Source organism: Acinonyx jubatus, chromosome B1 (genome assembly GCF_027475565.1).
Source record: "Acinonyx jubatus isolate Ajub_Pintada_27869175 chromosome B1, VMU_Ajub_asm_v1.0, whole genome shotgun sequence".
In the NCBI taxonomy this organism is placed as follows: Eukaryota; Metazoa; Chordata; class Mammalia; order Carnivora; family Felidae; genus Acinonyx; species Acinonyx jubatus.
Genome location: NC_069382.1, coordinates 135150429 through 135171285, shown reverse-complemented (window position 1 = coordinate 135171285; position 20857 = coordinate 135150429). Strand labels below are relative to the sequence as shown.

At 39.2% G+C, this 20857-nt stretch overlaps 1 protein-coding gene across 6 annotated transcripts in view; it reads right to left on the bottom strand.

The window, feature by feature from the left end:
* Positions 1-15999, bottom strand: part of HNRNPD (heterogeneous nuclear ribonucleoprotein D) — an 18447-nt gene extending 2448 nt beyond the window's left edge. The window contains exons 1-7 of one of the 6 annotated variants that reach the window (XR_003420210.2): positions 15448-15999; positions 13556-13612; positions 2834-3002; positions 2096-2257; positions 917-1048; positions 358-457; positions 103-249 (exon numbers count right to left, since the gene is read on the bottom strand). Coding sequence is in view for 4 of the 6 variants with exons in the window: in XM_027059322.2 (XP_026915123.1) it covers positions 103-249; positions 358-457; positions 917-1048; positions 2096-2257; positions 2834-3002; positions 13556-13612; positions 15448-15680 (1000 nt within the window). In the remaining 2 variants the exon portion in view is untranslated. The remainder of the gene's footprint in view (positions 1-102; positions 250-357; positions 458-916; positions 1049-2095; positions 2258-2833; positions 3003-13555; positions 13613-15447) is intronic. The other 5 variants (XM_027059322.2, XR_003420212.2, XM_027059331.2 and 2 more) reach the window with 5 other exon arrangements.
* Between the last annotated feature and the right edge of the window lie 4858 nt (positions 16000-20857).

Sequence of the window (20857 nt, the reverse complement as noted above, 5' to 3'; positions counted from 1 at the left end):
AGGCAGTTTGCACTTGGCAAAGCTACACTAACCTTTCTACCTATCCAAATTTGTACAAAATAAATGTCAAATAGCAGTTAATATAAAAAGTATAGTACTTACTGCTATAATCACCATATCCATAGTAGTTGTTGTAACCAGTGTAGTCATATCCTCCATAACCACCGTAACCTTGGCTGTTATATCCATAGTTGCCATAGCCTTGATTCCAATAGTTACTATATCCCTGGTTCCAGTTTTGACTGGGGCCTGCAGCACATTAATAGGTTCACTAAAGTCAGAAGATCAGCAAAGATCTTTACTTCAGGATAATTAAAAAGCAGAAAAGCTTAAGAGTAAACTTAGACTCTAGCTTACCACCACCTCTTCCACGAGCTCTTCCTGCAAATCCTCCTCTAGATCCCCACTGTTGCTGTTGCTGATACTGTTCCTTCGACATGGCTACTTTTATTTCACACTAAAAGAGAAAATGTATGTTATTATACGGACTCACAAAGATACACCAAAATGTATAATAACCAGGAGAGCCAATAATGTCCAAAATACAGAGTTGACTAATTTGATATTTTCCTCAAAGTCAGTTTATCAAACCAATCATCAGTACTTTTAAAGAAATAATCTCCTCTAATGACATCCAAGAAGTTATTTGCTTAATATAGGTTGCTACATTCTACTCGTCGGGCCCTCAAACAGCATCTTTTGGTAAAGCCTAGACAAAAATACACTTAAAAACAAATGTTTTCCTACTGCTTCCCAGTGAAAGCAAAAAAATAGTGATCAATGACTTTGATAAGTAAGAAGCCCATGAGACATCTTTAAAGCACAAGCATGCAAACTGAAGCCTTTCAGAAAGCTAGATGATGAAACCCTCTATAAAAGCTAGTATTCTCTACAAGTAAATGGATGCTTAACTTACTTTACTAAGACCAACATTGTGGTATTTCTTTTCCATTATCTTCTTCACTGGTTCCTCTTCCTTAAAGGTAATAAAGCAGAATCCACGCCTCTTATTGGTCTTGTTGTCCATAGGGAGCTCTATGGATTCCACCTGAGATCAAAAATAAGTTTTAATACCTTAGTTTGCATGTGACTGACAATAAAAGCACAAGTTTAGTGGGGAAAAATGCACAGAAAAACATGTTTGGCCCTCAAATTCTATTCTGCAGTCTCTTTCCCTGTTTATTCTAATCTTTTGAAAGAATTCTTCCAATAAAAATATCCAGTCCACCGAAGTCTTCAAATCTATTTATAAAAATAAGCTTCCCAGGATACTGACATTTGCTACCTCATTCAAGGGTCACATATTCAAATACCAACCAAGAACAGAAGGCAACAGTCAATTTTAAGAAAAACAGAATAAAGATGACTGCATTTGGGAGAAAATGGGAAGTGGGGAGGACCACATATGACTAACCAAAGGGGGAGGCTACTACTCTCATCTTAGATGGCTGCTGCCCATATAAGAAGGCAATTCCAATGTTGCTTGCTCTTGCAAATATGTAAGAAATGCTACATATCCAGGTATTTGTGGGAAATATCTCAACCTAAATATTAACAAAACATCTTCTGTTTAAAATCAAGCAAAAGAAGTGTCTGCAGGCTGTATCTGGCAGGCAAGGCCACAAACTTCTCATCTTAGCTTTAACCCATTACTTCACAAAAGGAACTTCAGTTTCTCTAAGTCTGTAATTAGACATAAAAATTGCACATGTACGTTTTTAAATTGAGAAGGCACTACACCTTATTCTTAAGAATTCATTTCTTTCCTAGTCTCAACTGAACCATTTCCTTCTATTATCTCAGGTAATCCAACCTGGATTTCTTCCTCATGTTTATATTTTGATTTCTACTACTCATCTGGTAAGTTCCTCAAGGTAAGAACGTGTTACATCTTTGCGTACTCTGTACCTTCAATATATGAAAAAAATACAATCATCTAACCTTCAAAGATGTGCTAATGGAAGTATTTACAATATCCTGCTTTCAAAACAAATCACATAATCAGCCCAAACTTCAAAACAACTTTGAAAATATAATGTGACAATTATATTCACATTAATTTTGAAAACAATTGGGTCAAAACATGATCACATACCTCACCAAAACCACCAAAGTACTCCCTTATTTTCTCTTCAGGTGTATCTGGAGAAAGGCCACCAACAAAAATTTTTTTAACAGGCTCTTTTGTTTTCATGGCTTTGGCCCTTTTAGGATCAATCACCTTCCCATTCAATTTATGTTCTTTCTGATCCATGACCTAGGGAAATTGAAGTTTTTCATTTTAAGTATGTACCTTAATTTAAGTTCAGATTATTAACTTAACTTAATAATTATAGTTAAATAAATATAGCTAATGCCAGGTATATGCTGACTTGCTTATGATTAAAGAAGTCAAACTGTGGTGATGTGACATCAGCTAATATAGAACTGTTCAAACCTAAATGCCAGTTAAGAATGGGGAGGAGGGGAAACATTTAATTACTAGAAAACCAACTCTCCATTAACTGTCAGCAATATCAACGTGATTGCTATTTCCCCTTAGCCCAAGAAATTTCAAAATCTATACTTTTGTGAACTTGTCACAGATCATCCCTTTAATTAGGTGTCTTTAAGTCTCAGTATTCTTAAAGTTAATTTTTTCAATTTAGTAGAGCCTGGCATACAGAAGGTATTCAGTAAACAATTAAAGAGGACTCTTCATAAAATATATTGGTTAAGAACTATAGCTCTAGCTTCATATACTGCAAAAGGGGAAATCACAAATGGGCAAATTAGTGTTATCAAACTATCCACATATTATATTATTAACTGATCAGAACACGTAACACACTACCTTATCTACACTCTCCGACTCTTTAAATAGCACAAAGCCAAAACCCCTTGATCGCCCTGTGATAGGATCTAACTTCAGAGTGCAGTCTACAACTTCACCAAATTTGGAGAAGTAGTCCTTCAGATCTTTCTTTGTAGTGTCCCAGCTAAGGCCTCCTATAAACATTTTCCTGTAAAGACAAAAAGTAATATTAAAATGCTAAAAACAAATAAACTTTTCCACAACAGTAATACCTTTCCCAAACTGCACCAATTTATTGGGCAGTGTATTAAATAATGTCCTTCCTACATAATCATGTATCAAGAACACCCCATTCCAGTTGTTAGGTTTTGCTTATTACTGCTGCTATCTGCCTAATTACAAAAATAGTGAGCAAGCAGCCAATTCTTTTGACTTGCCAAAAAGATAAATGTAATCCCAAAGTAAAAATACTGTACATCTAAGTCTTCCTTAAATTACAGGTTAAGTATTGGTAAAAGCAAAACACAGAATTTTAGCTTCAAATTTCCCTTCCAATCATTAAACTTGTAAAAAGGCTACGTAGTCCCCACTGATCACAGCAACCAGCATATTTCTATGCTGAAGCTCCTTTCTATTTAACAGTAATTCTCTCTCATTAACAAAACTCTTAGCACATGAAATGGAAAATTCTAAGTCTCACAATTAGGTTTTAAGTTTTTGGATTGCTAAGAGTCTTTAATAAAGACAAAAATAACGTGAACAATTTAGTGAACAAGAATTACCCACTGAAGCACAATCCACTAATCAACTTATATGATTTATTTACAGTAGAACCTCAGTTAACCAGCAATAAAATATTTAAACCTTGAAGATGCTAAAAGTGACAGGTGGTAAGTGGAAACCACCAAAACACTTTAAGACTAAAAATACATACTCAAAAAAATTTTTCTCAGGTGAAGTATTATTTTTATTACAGCAAAATGCCATAATGCTCAGACTTGGCAGCTCTGATTCCTTTGACATCTGCCCCCTTTGCCACCCCCTAGCCTGCCCCAAAGAGCTTACACATACCACCTACCCTTTAAAGAGACAGGACTGGAGATTTTTTAAGGGTAAACTGTCAGAATTTGTTATGTGAAGGCTAAAACTTTTAAGGGAATAAAATCATGCTTGCTCAACAATTTCTCATCTTTGTAATTGGGGTGAGGATAGGGAAGTGATACTAACTTTTGGCTCCAGGTAGAAATTAAAGCAGGAAACATCTCCATCTTGTGGGCATTTAGGACATTGCCACTAAAGCCAATTCCTGCAACAAGAGGCCAATTGTGTCCCTGGAAGGAGATCTTGTTCAGCTTCTCCCCTAAAGATGCCAGATTAACTGAGGTGTTACTGATCTTACTTTCTCACCATAGACTTGTTTTTAACTTCTTACAACAAAGTTTAACTTTCAGTGCACAAGAAGCCCTTAAGTATATACTTTGTTTCCCATTTCAGATTAAGTTTTCAAACTAGTACATGTATTATAATGCGAAGCTGGGTCATTTATATGCTTAACTTTTAGGACTTCCTTTAATAAAATCTTCATGCTTGAAGTAACATTAACCCTTTTTATATTTATAATCAAATGAACATAAGAAAACACCCATAATATACAGATAATTTTTAATTATTGCAAATTTCACGGGAAAAAAGTTTTCTCAATACATTTTCTTTCATTAAAATAATGCATCTTTTAAAATCCAATCCTTGTCACTTAAATTTATGCCTTAAACACTTTACTTTTAATTTTAACCTAAAGAACCAGAGCACTTCCTTCAGAGATGAAAGTTCATTAGCAACATTTATCCTTTCAAGGTAGGGACACTGATATATTTTTATAAATGAGAAATAACAAACTATAATGCAATGACCTCTTGCTCAGGTATCAATGGCAATTCTAGAACAGAAACAACTTCAATTTGAAATTTAACTAATGAATTACCACCTTCTGGGATTAAAGAATTTTCCATCAATAATTTAACAATTTGAGATTTCAGCCTGAAGAGAATAAATAAATAACAAAAGCCTTTTTTAAAAAAACCAAAGTTGAGGGGTGCCTGGGTGGCTCAGACAGTTAAGCACCCAACTCTTAATTTCGGCTCAGGTCAGGATCTAGGTGATAGGGCCCCCTGTCTGCTTGGGATTCTCTCTCCCTCTGGCTCTGCCCCTGTCCCACTCATGCTCAAGTACTCTGCCCCTGTCCCACTCATGCTCAAGTACTCTCTCTCATAATAAATGTTAAAAAATAAAATAAAATAAATAAAAAGCTAAAGTTGAAAGGCATGAATATTGTCTCATCTGTTCCTCTGATATTAAGACAGAACTAAGTTTGACTTTAATTTCCAAGGCAAAGTTTACATAAGTGTTCTTGATTTAAAACTATTTAAGGGGCGCCTGGGTGGCTCAGTTGGTTAAGCATCAGACTCTTGATTCCAGCTCAGGTCAAGATCTCATGGTGAGATCAACCCCCAAGTTGGGTTCTGTGCTGTTGGCACGGAGCCTGCTTGGGATTCTCGTTTTCTGTGCCTCCTCTGCTTGCATGCTTATGCATGCTCTCTCTCAAAATAAAAAAACATACGTTAAAAAAACAAATTTAAAAAATTATAAAAAAAATAAAATTATTTCAGGGGTGCCTGAGTGGCTCAGTTAAATGTCCAATTCTTGATTTCAGCTGAGGTCATGATCCCAGGTTCATGGGACAGAGCCCCAAGTCGGGCTTAGTGCAAATCATGAAGCCTGTTTAAGATTCTGTCTGTCTCTCTTCCCCTCTGTCCCTCTCCCCAACTCATACTGAGGAAAAAACAAAGAAAAAGAAAAATTATTAAAAAAACAGAAAATTACAAAAAAATAAATTATAACCCTATGAATGAGACTGAGGCATGTTCCATTACTATTCACAAGCCCCAAATGTTTTTCACAGCATAGGAAGTCAGTTTTCTTAAATAGATAAGCATCCTAACCCATCAACTGGCCCAATAAAGAACTCTCTAAAGAAACTTCTCACCTTTAATACAATTGTTAGTTCGGGCTGTTCAATGTGTCTACCTTAAAGCTAAAAGGCCACTTGAAGATGTTGTTTTTCCTCAACAATCAAATCCCAAAATTTTTGGCCAACTATAATTTAAACATATTCCATAGGAGGATTATTTCCCCAAAAACTACAATGAAACACACAGTAAAACTTCAGCTATCCAGCACCTTTAGAGAATGAGCCAAATATTCCACCTTCTTTAAAACACTGCCTGCCTTCCAATTTCTACATTACTTGGGATGAGTATTTTTTCTACAACACACACTTCTGCCTTCTTAAATACAGTAATCATGATTTAACACTGTATGGGTCAGTCACCACTAATTCATATTAAGCTACTGTTAGCATGCCCAAAGGCTCTTCTGAAATGAGAGAACAATTAATACACTAAGTGCATCTCATTTCTTACTTCTTTTAACAAGTTCTATAATTCATTTTTGCCAGATTAATCACCTGTTGCTGTTAAATCCGCCCCCCACCACCACTTTGTAGGGTGGCTAGGTAGCCAGCACTTGAACTTTGCGAATTTTGTGTAAAGTAAAAAAAGTAAACAGTCTCTGAGCCTACATGACTCTTCTTTGAGACAAATGCATTACCATTTTGGCAGCCCAAAGCACTTTTTTTCCCCTACTCTAACAAGGAAGGCTGCTGCACAACTGATAACCAGACAGGTAAATACACTACAATGAACACAAACTGTTCCAGATGCATTCCATGTTAAATATAGCACATTCATAGGCACACCAGAATAGTACAGTAAGAAGGAGCCGATTATCTTAATTTTGGATAAATGGGAATTATTTTAGCCTCTCAGAACACTAGCATTCTGACAAGCTCTCCCTCAAATTATGAGATGGCAGAAGATACAATTTAAATTCTCTTTTACTTTTCTGTATTTTGCTTAAAGCACACCTACTGTTAGTCCAGATTATCTCTGCTGCCTTGGTTCAAGACTAAGTTTCAGGTTACTGTCACTCCTACAGAGCTGTGCAAACACTTACAATGAGATAGACTGAACTTCAGAAAAATCCTAAACAGCCAAGTTAAAATGTCACAAGACTTGTTCAAATAGCAACAAAAATGGGCCCCTAATCCTACAAGTTTAAAATTTGATCCTTAGTTGTAAGTGAATTGACAATCCTAATTAAAACAGGCCTTCATCTACAGAATGTTAACTCATCATTTAATTTTGTATTCCTATCTATAAATTACTGAGCACCCAAGAGGCAATACAGTATTCAATTTAAAACACCTACTCAATGAGGCACCTGGGTTACTCAATCAGTCAAGCGTCCAGCTCTCAATTTCGGCTCAGGTTATGATTTCATGGTTTGTAAGACTGAGCCAGGCTGAGCTCTGAGCTGGGCTCTAAGCTGGGCTCTGAGCTGACAGCAGACAGCCTGCTTGAGATTCTCTCTCCCTCTCCCTCATACTTTCTCTTTCAAAATAAACTTTAAATAATAAGTAAACAAGTAAATAAATATAAAAAAACACCAACTCAACAACTGAAAGCTTGCTTTTTACAGATACTGATATTACACCATGTTATAATATTAAATAACAGACATAAAGTTATACAACTCAGTGCAGATGACTCTCCAAATGCTATGCAATGTCATTTAGGAATTTAAGATTGCTTAGCGAGACATCCTCTTCTAGAGTAAGTAAATTTAGAGGTAGTAAGCCAAATCGCCTGAATTTATATACTACCCCCGCCACTTACTAAATATATGTATGACCCTCAGGAAAACAAATACCCATGACTGTTTCCACATCTGTAAACGAGAGGACTAAAAGTCTATTTCATGAATCTTCAATAAGGATAAAATGAACAAGTACAGGGGCACCTGGCTGGCTCAGTCCCCACAGCATGCCAATCAATCTTGACCTCAGGGTTATGAGTTCAAACTCCATGTCGCGTGTAGAGCTTACTTAAAAAGAAAAACAGCATTGGGGCACCTGGGTGGCTCAGTTGGTTAAACATCCAACTTTGGCTCAGGAATCTCAGTTTGTGAGTTTGAGCCCCACGTCAGGCTCTGTGCTGACAGCTCAGAGCCTGGAGCCTACTTTTGGATTCTGTGTCTCCCTCTCTCTCTGCCCTCCCCCCACTCATGCTCTCTCTCAAAAATATAAACGTTAAAACAAAACAAAACAAAACAACTACAAAAGGAAAAAATAGTATTAATAAACAAGCAAGTACACTTCAAGGGCACAGAACGTAGTCTGAAACATCCCACGTATTCAATATAAAGTTGTTATTTAAAAGGGGCAGAGCACAATTTAAAGTAACTTAATAAAGCAATGTTTTCATTTACTCACAGGCTTAATTTTTTTAAATCTGCATGAGCTATATGAAGTTGCCAACATTAACAGGAAAAGGCCAGAATGAGGTTTCATATAAATGGATCCTAAGGTTATTTTCAATATTAAATACTTAAAGTAATCCAGAGATGTTTAAATAGCCCATGTAAAAAATACAGACTAGAAATTAGATTGTCTAAAAAACTCAAAATGTAGTTAAAAAATCATCTTGAGGACTTGTCTGTACTCCACATAAACACCAAGTTTAGTAAGGAATTAATTTCAAATTATAAAAGAGGTAATACATATGCAACAGGGCTGATAGAAATATTGATTTAATACTGTTTTTCACACCCAAAAAAACATTCTCTGTACTGAGATCACTAGGTTTAACACTCCAAAGTCAATAGTTACTTTATTTAAAGTCCTTCTCCTAAGAAGTTGAAACACCTTTTTCAAGGTAAAATGATAAACACCATTACACTCCCAATTTTGAAATAGGGTCAAAAAAAATATTCTGTAATTTTCAAACACTTCCTAACAACTCCTGTATGTGGTTTCATAACAAGTTCTGACAGTTTAAAAAACACAACAGAAATGTCAAGTACATAACATGACTGGCCAATCACTGTCACCTTTCAGAATATTACTCAAGTAAGCCACCAATTCTTATTTATATTTTCTAGTGTGTTATCATTAAAATTATTCATTTAAAATCCTAAAATGACAAAATATAATGAAATCCCACCAACATGAGTAAAATCAGTATTTTTCCTTAGAAAGTATACATTTAAAGTTAAGTAACTAGTTACCTATAACAGGGGGCAGGGGTTACTTTTTACAACCAGATGACACCATATGGTAGGGTAATCATTTTACAATCTGTATAAAAAATACCTTTGGAAACAGACTGACAAACTTTTAATAAGTCAGTAAAGATTAACTCCTCTAGCCTAGTATATGAAGTCTCAGCGCTACTTCATCCTTTAGAATGAACTTATATGACTAAAAAAGAGAATTAAGTTGAAAACATAACTAATAAAATGACAGTTTTTAAATGTTCAACCCAAAAATCTCCCCTTTTTCCTTTCATTCCAAGAAAAGAATGACTTCCTGTAATTTTGCTTTTAAAATAATCTCTCGATCAGCTTTAAAAGGTAAACTCCCATCTACCTGAAGGTTAAGGAATGGGGTTTCCTTAACCTAGAGGTTAAAGTTCTGGTTAACTGAGATTACTACACACTCACAATTCTGTAGTTTTCCATTGGAAATCAATTTAGACATCAACACTGAACTCAGAAAATGATTTTTGCCTTTCTTGATGAAATTTTAAGACTCTTGCAATGCTTTAAAATCACATTACTTTTTAACAGTAGAAAAGAAAAATTATAGAAGATTGCTTCCATGACAATGCCTATTGGTTGCTTTTTGAGTACATTTGCTAGTAATTTTTCATTTGTGTTTCTTACAAGACTAAAGGGGGAGAGGGAGAATTTCCTAGCTTGAACTGTGTGGTATTTCAAATCCAGATAAGCAGGAGTTTACAAGACATGACCAATACTTAAACTATCACCTTGATTATTGGCCAAACACTACCAGTAATAAAATCTCCCCACCCCCAAATAGTCTTGAATATCTAGCTCCAATATACAATTTAATACTCCAGAAACTAAAACATGCTTACCTTTACTCCACAGGAGTAAATCACTGGCAGTATCAACTATTAAGGCACCGGATAAACACACACAAGCTATGAAAGCAGGCTATGTGGTCAATCTTCCTGTGATGAGCATTGTTTCCAACACATAGATCAGCAAACCAAGTAACAAACAGGTTATATTACCTGAAACCACACTGTTTGAAGTGAAGTAACAGAAAAAGATCCCACGCTTCCAGCATCCAGTTCAGTGCCCTATCTACTAAAATGTTGAAGCAGAACTAAAGTCAAATAAAACTTGGACTAACAGTTATATTTCATTCCATTTGTCAATCTGCACACACACTTGAAGTGCACAGCTTTGAGTGGAATAGGAAAAAAGTTATTATTCTACTCCTTTTAAAATGCTTTCAAGCGTAACACATTATCACCTGAAGACTAAAACTAATTCTCCATATTGGCCATAAACACAAATCCCAATAGTGGATTCAAAACTTTCTTATATTAGAGCAGCCTTACAGGGAACAGAAGAGCCAGACAATATTAAAAATACACAGTAAAGGGGCGCCTGGGTGGCTTAGTCGGTTGAGCATCCACTCTTGACAGCGGCTCAGGTCATGAGCTCGCGGTTGCAAGATCGTGAGATGGGCCTGCTTGGGATTCTCTGCCCTTCCTCCACTCACACGCTCTTTCACTCACTCTCAAACAGAAAACAGTAAAAAAAAAAAAAATACACAGTAAATATACTTATAGAAGAGATCACATGATTTGAGGGAAAAACCCAGGCCTAAGGCCAAGTATTTATCTCAAAAGGCAGCACTGAAAATCCTCAATGATTTTCTCTAATTCCAAACCCTAAAGGTCAGTGGATTTTTAGTATTTTCCATATTAAAGATTTTGAAATGAAAAGAATTTAATACTCCTCCTTTACATGTTCACCATCTTGAGACTTGGGAGCATTAATTTCTGCAATTTTAACACTAGAAACTTATCAAAGGTCCCAAAGAACACTAAAATGCAGACCATCTACTCAGGGTCTCAACTTTTACAGTAAACCCAAATTGACTGAATTAAAGGCCAGTAAATTAGGTATGAGATTGCTCTAAAAGTGTTTTAGAAAGCAACGTTCAGAATGCCCCAAAAGCAATAGGGTATAGATAATAATCTCAAATATTTAAAACAAAAACATGTATGACCATTTCTTAAAAATCAGACAGCAGTCAACCAACAGTAAAATTCACAAAATTCCCAAACAAAAAAAATCACACTTTAGTTTATATGCTAATGGTTATAGGACTAGATCTACTGCCCTGTTGTTAGAAAAGTACTGCTGTATTTTGGCTGATAACCAAATGGAACTATTTTTGCTCTCTGTCCAGTCCAATGCGGGCAAGTCAATGTACCTACCTTATAAAACTGTCTGAAAGCTAACACAGTATTATAGTTTCCCACTGATCTTGAAACAAACTCTCCTCCAGTAGCTTACTATATGACGTGTATATTTTGACCAACACAAAATTTTGTTACCTACTCTAAAAGAACTGAAGCCCAGTAAAGAACATGAGCCCACACCAAAATGGGAAATTCCAGTGCAATTGCTTAAAAGTAAAAACTAGGAATATTGAGTTGGAAAGATAAAAATACGGTGAACTGAGAAAAGCATTTTATTACAGAAATAATTACTCTAAAGGTCTTAAGTGTGGAAACATCCACAAGAAGTGTAACAGGCATGCCCTCCTAAGAACAACTGTTTATTCTTATCCTCAACATTAAAAAAAAAAAAAACTTTGGGGTATCTGGGTGGCTTAGTTAAGTGTATGACTCTTGAATTTGGCTCAGGTCATGGTCTCACTGTGGGATCAGGTCTCACTGTGGGATCAAGCCCCACGTGGGGCTCCACGCTGACAGGACAGAGCCTGCTCAGAGCCTGCTTGGGATTCTCTCTCCCCCTCTCTGCTCATCCCCCCACTCATGCTCTCTCAAAATTAAAACTTTAAAAAAACAAACTTTAAGTCCACAACAAACTCGTTTTTTAAATATTTTTAGGATTGAAATGTAATCACTTTATTCAAGTTAAAATTATAAAAACTAATGCAAACCAAATGTGTTTAAGAAACTAAATTCAGATGATTTTATATCTAGTAGACCCAGTCTTATCCTCACTCCTCAGACTATTATGAAACTGCTGCACGATATCCCTCAAACTGGGAGACAGAAAGGAACAGAGAGTGGGCAAGTACACAAACCAAAAAGAAAAACAATAGTATCTGAAACAGGATGAGGCTGGCTGATCAGGCAGTAACTTTAAAAAGTCAAATACTAAACTCTAAAACAAAGATTATTTGTTAAATATAAACTTGCTTAACTTAGAATGAAACTCTGTTAAATCCTACTTGCAGAAAATTAAGAGGTCATAATCTAAAACTTTCACTATCAATATTTAATTGTCCATTTTTCCTTAAGAGGTTGTTCAAAAAACTTGTAAAGTTACATTATTGGGTAGCAGGGCAAGAGTAATTCTTCCAAGAATCGTAACAATGATCTCAGACCTAAGTTTATGGTCCTTTCTAATCACTGAACTGCTTATGTAAGATTTAAAATATGTAATAGAGTAAAAAAGTCAAGAGTAACAGTTTAATCTTACTTAATTTGACACAATTAACAGTGAAAATGAACAATCACAGTGCCAAGTGGATTATTTTCATCAAAAGTGTCTTATTTTGTATGTCAAACTAACCCCAGTCTTTTTACTTTTCCCTTTTGCCTATTTCCAGTCTGCTTTATCTGCAATGTAAAACTGGACAGATTTCAGTAGATGAGAATATAGTAAGTAAAGCTCGTGTAAAATTTAAATGTTATCCCAATTGGATTCTTCAAATAGAATGTAGTTTGTACAGCTCTAAGTCAACTATCTACAAATTACTGGTCCTCTAAACTCCAGTGGTGGTGGATACAAACTCCTGGAAAACTCAAATATAATCAATCCTAAAAGCAGAAAGATGGACATTTAGGGGAAACGAGGGATAAAAAGAACAATAATCTACCAGCCTTCCAAGAAAAAGTCATGCAATTTCAGCTACATGTGAACCAACCAACTGTAATTAACATTCCAACCAAATCACACTGAAAATAAAAAATCTCGTAAGAGCTGAATGTAGTGAAAAGCCACATCAGCCCGCCTCTGATTAGTACATATCCAATCGTTATTCAAGTTCTACTTACAAATATGGCTGGAGATAAATAAATAAATTTTTGCACAATACATACACACGCTACTTTAAAAATTGTTTTACTTTTCACATATCCAAAATATTTCAGTAGAACATGCAAGACATTTTAAACACACAAGATTTTGTATCAAGTAACCTTCCCATTTAACATTAAACTTAGACATCCAACAAAAATATCTGTCCTAAAAAAAGAAATAAAATTTAAAATTACTGTACTATATTTTCTTGTTCAAATATAAAAATATTACTAATTATATTAAGTTTTATTTAACCAAACCACAATTACATGCATTACCACAGACCAAAAACCATGTAATGGCATTAATTTTGCCCAAAGATCACACACGATGCCTAAAAAGGTTTTATATCCCAGGCACAAGATATCCTACTGTACTATGTCTAGAATTTCCTGGGGATCAATGGGCAACTAACCAATACACAGCCTCTGCATGTTATGACTACTGAAACCTTTATAATACAGAAATAAAATTTAAAAGTTTTACCATTCTTCCCGCTGTGCCGTCGCTGCTTCAGAGTGTCGTGGGGAGGAGTTTGAATGGCTAGGGAATTAACAACCGGTACAGCAACCAATCAAAATTCTAGTTTTAGTTTTTGACATTGTTAGGGCTAAAAACTTTAATTCATTTACACTTCAGTTCAACAGTAGGAAACTACAAAGGCAGCTGCTTTGTGATTTGAAAAATCAGGGCTAAAGCCTGCCCCAAACAGCACGTTATACAATTAATCATTTTGGTGCCTCTGTCCAAAGAACAGAATTCAGAAATAAAAACCAAAATGTTAAAGGTTTAAGTTTCCAAATATTTAACATATTCCTTTCTTAAACCATATGCAATTCAACATTAACTAAGAAAAGCTAGTTTCCCATCCCACCTCCATTCTCCCAAAGCCAGCACAATCAGCCTGACAAGTCTGCCTAGGCTGAGATTAAACTCAACATTCTAAGGTGCTTCTCTTTCCCACCCTCCAAATCTAGTGTTCTTTCCCAATAAAGAAAATCATGTTTTCTAATACTGGATCAAAACGACATCTTACTGCTTTTACTTTCCACACCGTTCTCCTTGTTATAGTGAAGGAAAAAAAAAAAAAAAAACAGAATGACACACATAACCCATTACAAAAAGGAATGGAAGCGTTAACCCAAGAACAGCGGTCGGTAACGGGAGTAAGAAAACCTAACCAAGAACCCCGATTTAGTCCCTCCTGCTAACTCCTGTATTATGCTTCCGCTCCCAAATGCTGCACTCTAGTAGATCAAATGCAGCTTTAAATAGTATATACAACTTATTCCGAATGGAGGGAGGCAAGTCAGTACTTAAACCTGCAAAAAAAAAAAAAATCATGCCACAGCACAATAAAGAGTTCATTTTTATGAAAGAAGGCTGGTAGGCCTCCTTTAACAGTGGGTAAGAGAGCGGGAAGGAGAAATCAAGAGAGACCAAAAAAGGATCCTGGCCACGGGGATGGGGTTAAAAAAAAAAAAAATGGAAACTGCACATGAAAAGTAAGGTTACGATCAGTAAGAACAGTTAGGGAATCCAATAGCTGAGGGCGCGAAAAGGGTGCGCGGTTAGAATAACTCCGCGGGGTGGGGGAAGGGCAGCCAGCTAGCCGAGCTAGAAAGAGCTCCAGTCAAGTGCAGGCCCCGCCGGCAAGGAACTTAACCAAAGCCCATAAAGCAAAAGCCAACGTACCAACAAGCGATTCAGGGAATCTCACCAGGCCCAATATGTTCCGTAGGCTGAAAAGTAGGGCCTATGTACTCAAGCTGTAGTTCCATAACGTATTGTGGAAAATCGAAGAGACTGAAACCAAACTTATCCAAAATACTAAGAAAACATTCGGCCTGAAGCCGAGGCGGGAGGAGCTGAGTGGGCAGCTTACACGTTCCCCAAAGCATGCGCTTATAAACGAATCGCAACGTCTGGGGATGCTAAAGTGGACGCACCAAATAAACCTTAGATCCCGGCATAAAAGCTTCCGAGTCTACCTTTATGGTTGGGACTTTATAAAACAAGGAAGAAATGGGACAGTGGGGCAAGAAAAAAGGTACCCCTCGACAGGCGGGAAAAAATCCTGGCGGCTAAGTCAGTGGGAGGAGACCCAAGGCGAGGGAGGGAAGGAGGGCGGGCCAGGGAGCAGCATGGTGACGGCTAAAGGTGGAAACGTGTGTGATGGGGGAGGGGGCGATAAGCAGGCAGGGGGAGAAGGAAACGAAAGCCCCGGGGAACCCAGCATAGAGAAGAGAACTGTGCAAGAAGACTGCACGGAGGGCTGGAGGGCGGGCAGAGAGCGGGAACGAGGCCTAATGGCGGGGGGATAAGGAGGGGGAGGGGGACTAGTTGGGCCTGACTATCCCGGGTCGCCCCTTACTCACCCTTCATCCTCCTCGTTCTTACTGGCATCGATCTTCGCCCCTTCCGACTCGGCGCTGCCCCCTTCGGTGCCTCCAGCCGCGGTTCCGCCCCCGGTCCCGGCTCCACTTCCCGCCGCCGCCGCTGCCCCCTGCGCCGCCGCCACCATGGCTCCCTCTTGCTCGCCCGCCGAGCCGCCTACCGCCGCCGTTGCCGCCGCCGCCGCCCCGTCCCCGCCGAACTGCTCCTCCGACATAGTGCTTACTGCCTCCGCCGCCGCCGAGACTACACCCGCCGCTGCCGCGAACCGAAACTAGCAGCAAAGTAATCCCCGCCGCTGCCGCGCGCCCGCTCTACCGCGCGAGGCACACAACAAGACAGAGAAGGCGCGCGCGGCTGCAAAGGCTCCTGCGCCTCTCCCTGGCCTGCCCCCCTCGCCTCCCACACTCGCGCAGCGCGCACTCCCGCTCTCTCTAGCTGCACTAAAAAAGAATAAGCAGCAGCGGCGGCCGCTCTTGCCTCCTCCTCGCTTTAATGGCGCCGCCGCGGACCACCTAAAATGGCCGACGGAAGAACGGCGCGTCCCGGTCACGTGACGCGAGAGCGCGCCCTTTGCGCCTCCCCGCCCCCTCTACCGCTAGCTTTTTTTCCTCTTCCTTTTCGGTCCCGCCCTCTCGTTCCCTTTTATACCTTCCCCTCACGCGCCGCGCCGCACAGCTTGGGGCCTTTAAAAGGAACCGGAAGTTGCGTTCCATAAGACCGCTGCGCGGGGACCATCGAGAACAAGGAACGCTGTTTCGAAGACGCAGCTAGAGGGGCCCGCTCCCTCGCCCCCGCCCTTGCAAGGGTTCCTGGAGTCGGCCCACCCACCCCCCCCGGCTGCGAGCCGGAGTCGCGGCGTCGGGGTGGGGTGTGGCAGCACTTCCCAGTAGGCGACTGTGCCCCGTGCGCCTGTGGCGTAGGGGTGGGGGGGAGGGGAGGCGCACACCCGGCGGCTCCTGTCTCGTAGTGCCTAGCTGGAGGAAGGAGGCTACCTTGAGCTGGTGGCCCCGTGACTCTGGCTCTGTCCACCGCGGCACCTGGAGACGCTCGCCGTGCGCCAAGCGGCGGGCGTGCACGGACTGCCGCAGCTCCTCCGCCAGCGGTAGTTGCCCGCGACCGGGTGACATTGAGGTTTCCCCGGCTGCCGCCGCTGAGCTTCCCGACCTCAGGCGGGCCTCAGGACTGAAGCCGCTGAGGATTAGGGCTCCTTTTTCTTTTAAGTTTACTTTACAAGTAAGATTTTTGCTTGCCTGTTTTTCTCCTGAAATTTTTCGTCAAAAGAAGCAGGTAACTGGCATATTTCAAAGATCAGGGATTGTTTTGCTCGATTTACTTGAAGATCCTAAAAGCTCAATTCTTTGAAAAATACGGAATTAGGAAGTGTGTGAGGTCAACCAGGGGTTCATTTCATTTAATGTTTTTTTAGTCCTTATACTAATTAGAATATATAAATGCTGTGAGTCTTTACAAGGTTTCTGAGCTTCTTGTCTTGTGGGATCTGGTTTTTAAAAGAACCGCTAAGCGTTTCTTGCAGGATAACAGTAAAGTTCTTTAATAGACCTATTAAAAATCCCAGATGTGGTGGCTGGAAACTAGCTTATTTGGGCTTTCAGATTTGCAGCTTCCTCGATACAACTAGAAGAAAATTAAGTTTTTAGGTACTTCTTTAGTCAACAGTAATTATTTGCCGATTTCGTATGTGCCCAGGCTCTGGAGAGACAGAGTAGTGTAAAATACAGTAAAGAACTCTGAAAACATAAGTATTTTTTCCACTATGTAATTAAATAAATGTGTATTAATTGGACACTACCCAAAAATCTCAAGATGTTTAAAAATACCTATTTTTTGTTATTAATCAAGCTAGCCGAATTTACAGAATAATTAAAATTCAAAAATACAGATGAAATTCTGAAAATGTCTTAAAAATACAATCTTGGGGTGCTTGGGTGGTTCAGCTGGTTGAGCTTCTGACTCTTGGTTTCAGCTCAGGTAATGAGCACAAGGTTGGTAGGATTGAGCCCTGGGTGAGGCTCTGCACTCACAGCAGGGAACTGGCTTAAGAGTTTCTCTTCTCTCCCTCCTTCCCTCCCCCTCACATGCACACTCTCTCCTCTCTCTCTCTCTCTCTCAAAATAAATAAGCTATATACTCCTATATTCTCTTTTTGTTGTTGTTGTTTTAATGTTTATTCATTTTTGAGACCCCGCATGAGCAGGGGTAGTGGCAGAGAGAGAGGAAGTCACAGAATTGGAAGCAGGCTCCAGGCTCCAAGCTGTCAGCACAGAGCCCACCACAGGGCTCGAACTGGAACTCACGTACCTCAAGATCATGACCTGAGCCAAAGTCTGAGGCTTAACTGACTGAGCCACGCAGGCACCCCTATATTTTATTTATATATATACGTAACTGTATTAAGCAAATCATACACAGGCGATATAAAGAACGTATCTTAGATCAAGTGGTAGTGACTTCAGGTATGTCTCCACTTGTCAAAATAATAATAGCCTAGGAGAAAGTGGGTATTGAGCTCAAACCAAATACTTAAATTTAGAGACAACTAGGAGGTCTCTGGATATTTTCTGTCTTCAAGAGAGTATTTTGATTTTTTTTTTGTTTGTTTGTTTTTTTAAAAATAGCTCAAGCAGGGGAGAGGGGCAGAGGGAGAGAAAAATCTCAAGCAGGCTCCATGCTCAGCATGGAGCCTGATGGAGGGCTCAATCTCAAGACCCTGGGACCTGAGCTGGGATCAGGAGTTGGATGCTCAACTGACTGGGCCACCCAGGCACCCCAGAAGATTCTTTGGCTTTTAAGACAGCTTTAGACATGCCCACCTTTTAGTAATAAGACTTTTCCAAAAAGGTTCATTTTAATTCACAAGTAGTCCAGTAGCTTCTGGACTTCCTGGAAATTGTATTGAAAATTCCAGAAAACCTAGGAGTGATTTTAAAGCTAATACCTTTACCATATGCTATGTAAGTCTGGATAATGCCATATCAGTTATGTCCCTACTTATTATGGCCCAGATCTCTCTATTCTGTGCTCCTTCATTCACCTACATTCCTCTTAGAACTCATTTTACTTCATCCTTTGTTCTTTTCACGTTCTTCATCTGCCTAGTAAACTTCTATTCCTATTTTTAAAACCCAGTCAAATGTTACTACTTCTGTGAAACCTTCCCAGACTCCCTGAGGCAGATTTAATCAGCCAGTCCCACAGCCTTTTAGCCTTACTTAAGGTCTTCTAAATATGCAATTGTACTAGACCATGAGTTCCACGAGAGCAAAGATAATGTGTTTGGTGTATCCTCCCTACCTACACATACACACACACACACATAACAGACTCAGTTGCTAGTAGAATTACTGAATGACAAAATACTGGATTATTTCCAACTAGCTAGGTTCAGAGCCTCTTAGGCAAACTAAGTGTGCTTGCAGTGACTTAAAAGTCTTCTCTGCCCACCATCCCACTTCATCTCAGGCATAAAACCACTTGCTGATGCATGAAATTCCTTAAAAAGGAAAAATACAAACTCACTCCACATCACAAGAATGTAGTGTTTAAGAAGCTAAAGACTGTAGGGATGCTTGGGTTGCTCAGTTGGCTAAGCGTACAACTCTATTTTTTTTATGTTTGTTTATTTTTGAGAGAGCGCACGCATGCAAGCATAGGAGGGGTAGAAAGAAAGACCGAAGATCCGAAGAAGGCTCTACACTGAGAGCGGAGAGCCCGATGTGGGGTTTAAACTGTGAGATCATGGGGTGCCTGGGTGGCTCAGTTGGTTGGGCATCTGACTTCAGCTCAGATCATGATCTCATGGTTTGTGAGTTCAAGCCCCATATCAGGCTCTGTGCTGACAGCTCAGAGCCTGCTTGAGATTCTCTCTCTCTCTCTCTCTCTCTCTCTCTCTCTCTCTCTCTCTCTCTCCCCATCCCCATCTTATTCTCTTTCTGTCTCTCAAAATAAATAAATAAAACCGGAATCACTTTTATCCAGAACAAGATACACATAGAAGAGTCACAGTTTTAATCTGCTAAATACAAATGGCGTGAGCAAATCCTATGCTCATATTTTTATTTTAAGTGTAACATGCATTCCATTCAGCAACCTAGAATAAACTGTCCAGAAAAAAAACAGGAAGAAACCATTTCCTAAACAAGGTACACGTACTTAAGCCTCTTTACAACCATGTTAAACATTTACTCACTTGCAGAACACCCTCAGTAAGATTCAAGCATTTGGTTGAAGAATTATCTTGTGATTTTAGGTGAAGTAACCAATTGCCCAAACTGAACATTCTCATTTATCATCAGTCCTGGTTGTCAGGAAGCTCTCCCTTCACTTAGAGAAAATAGAGGCTCCACCACTGTGAATTTTCAGATTTTCAGCAAATCGGTTGTGGGATCTCGAGTTATGCTTAACCACAGAAGGGTCAATAGGGTGCCCTCAGACTCAACTGGAAAAAACCTAGATCAAAAAGGATTCAAACAATAAGGAAATTTAACCATCTCACTCCAGGTCTACATATTCAGCTGCCTACATAATGTCTCCACTGGGATATTCCACAGGTATCTCAAGCTTTAGATGTCCAAAACTGAACTCCACCTTCCCTACAAATCAGCTTCTTTAGTCTTCGTCTTCTCGTTAAATGACATCTCCACCCACCTCTGTGCTCCTGGCAGATATCAGGGAGTCATTGGTATCACCCAAACCACTCACATCCAATCAATTAACCAACTCCTACTTCCAAAATATGTCTTGATTCATCTAAATGCTTCTTAGAACATAAATAGCGGAGAGGCGCCTGGGTGGCTCAGTCATTTGAACGTCCAACTCTTGATTTTGGGTTAGGTCTTGATCTTACAGTTTGTGAAATCGAGCCCCATAACTGCCTCTGTACTGACAACGTGGAGCCTGCTTGGAACTCTCTTGTGCACTCTCCCTGTCCCTCCCCTGCTTGCTCTGTCTCTCTCTCTCTATGAATAAACTATGAATAAATAAACATTAAAAAAAACATAAATAGTGATGTTATTCCTAGTTTTATTCACATTCAACCATGCAACCCATGAAACAGTTACATTTCTGGTGCTGAGAATATAACTGACCAAAACAGCAAAGACTTTGATCTCACGGAGCTGACATTCTAGTAGGAGAAAGAAACAACAGACTAATATACAATAGGTAGTGATTGGAAGGAAGATAATGAGTAAGGTGCCAGAGATAGAGTTATGTACTATTTCAGGTAGGTTACTCTGAGAAGACTTAAAGGAGGTAAGTTTTGAGTAGAACTCTCAAGTAAAAGAGAAAGCCATAAACATAGGGAAGACTGTACAAGGCAAAGACAGGAGTGTGCTTGACACTTTCAATGAATGATAGAGGCCAGTGTAGCTG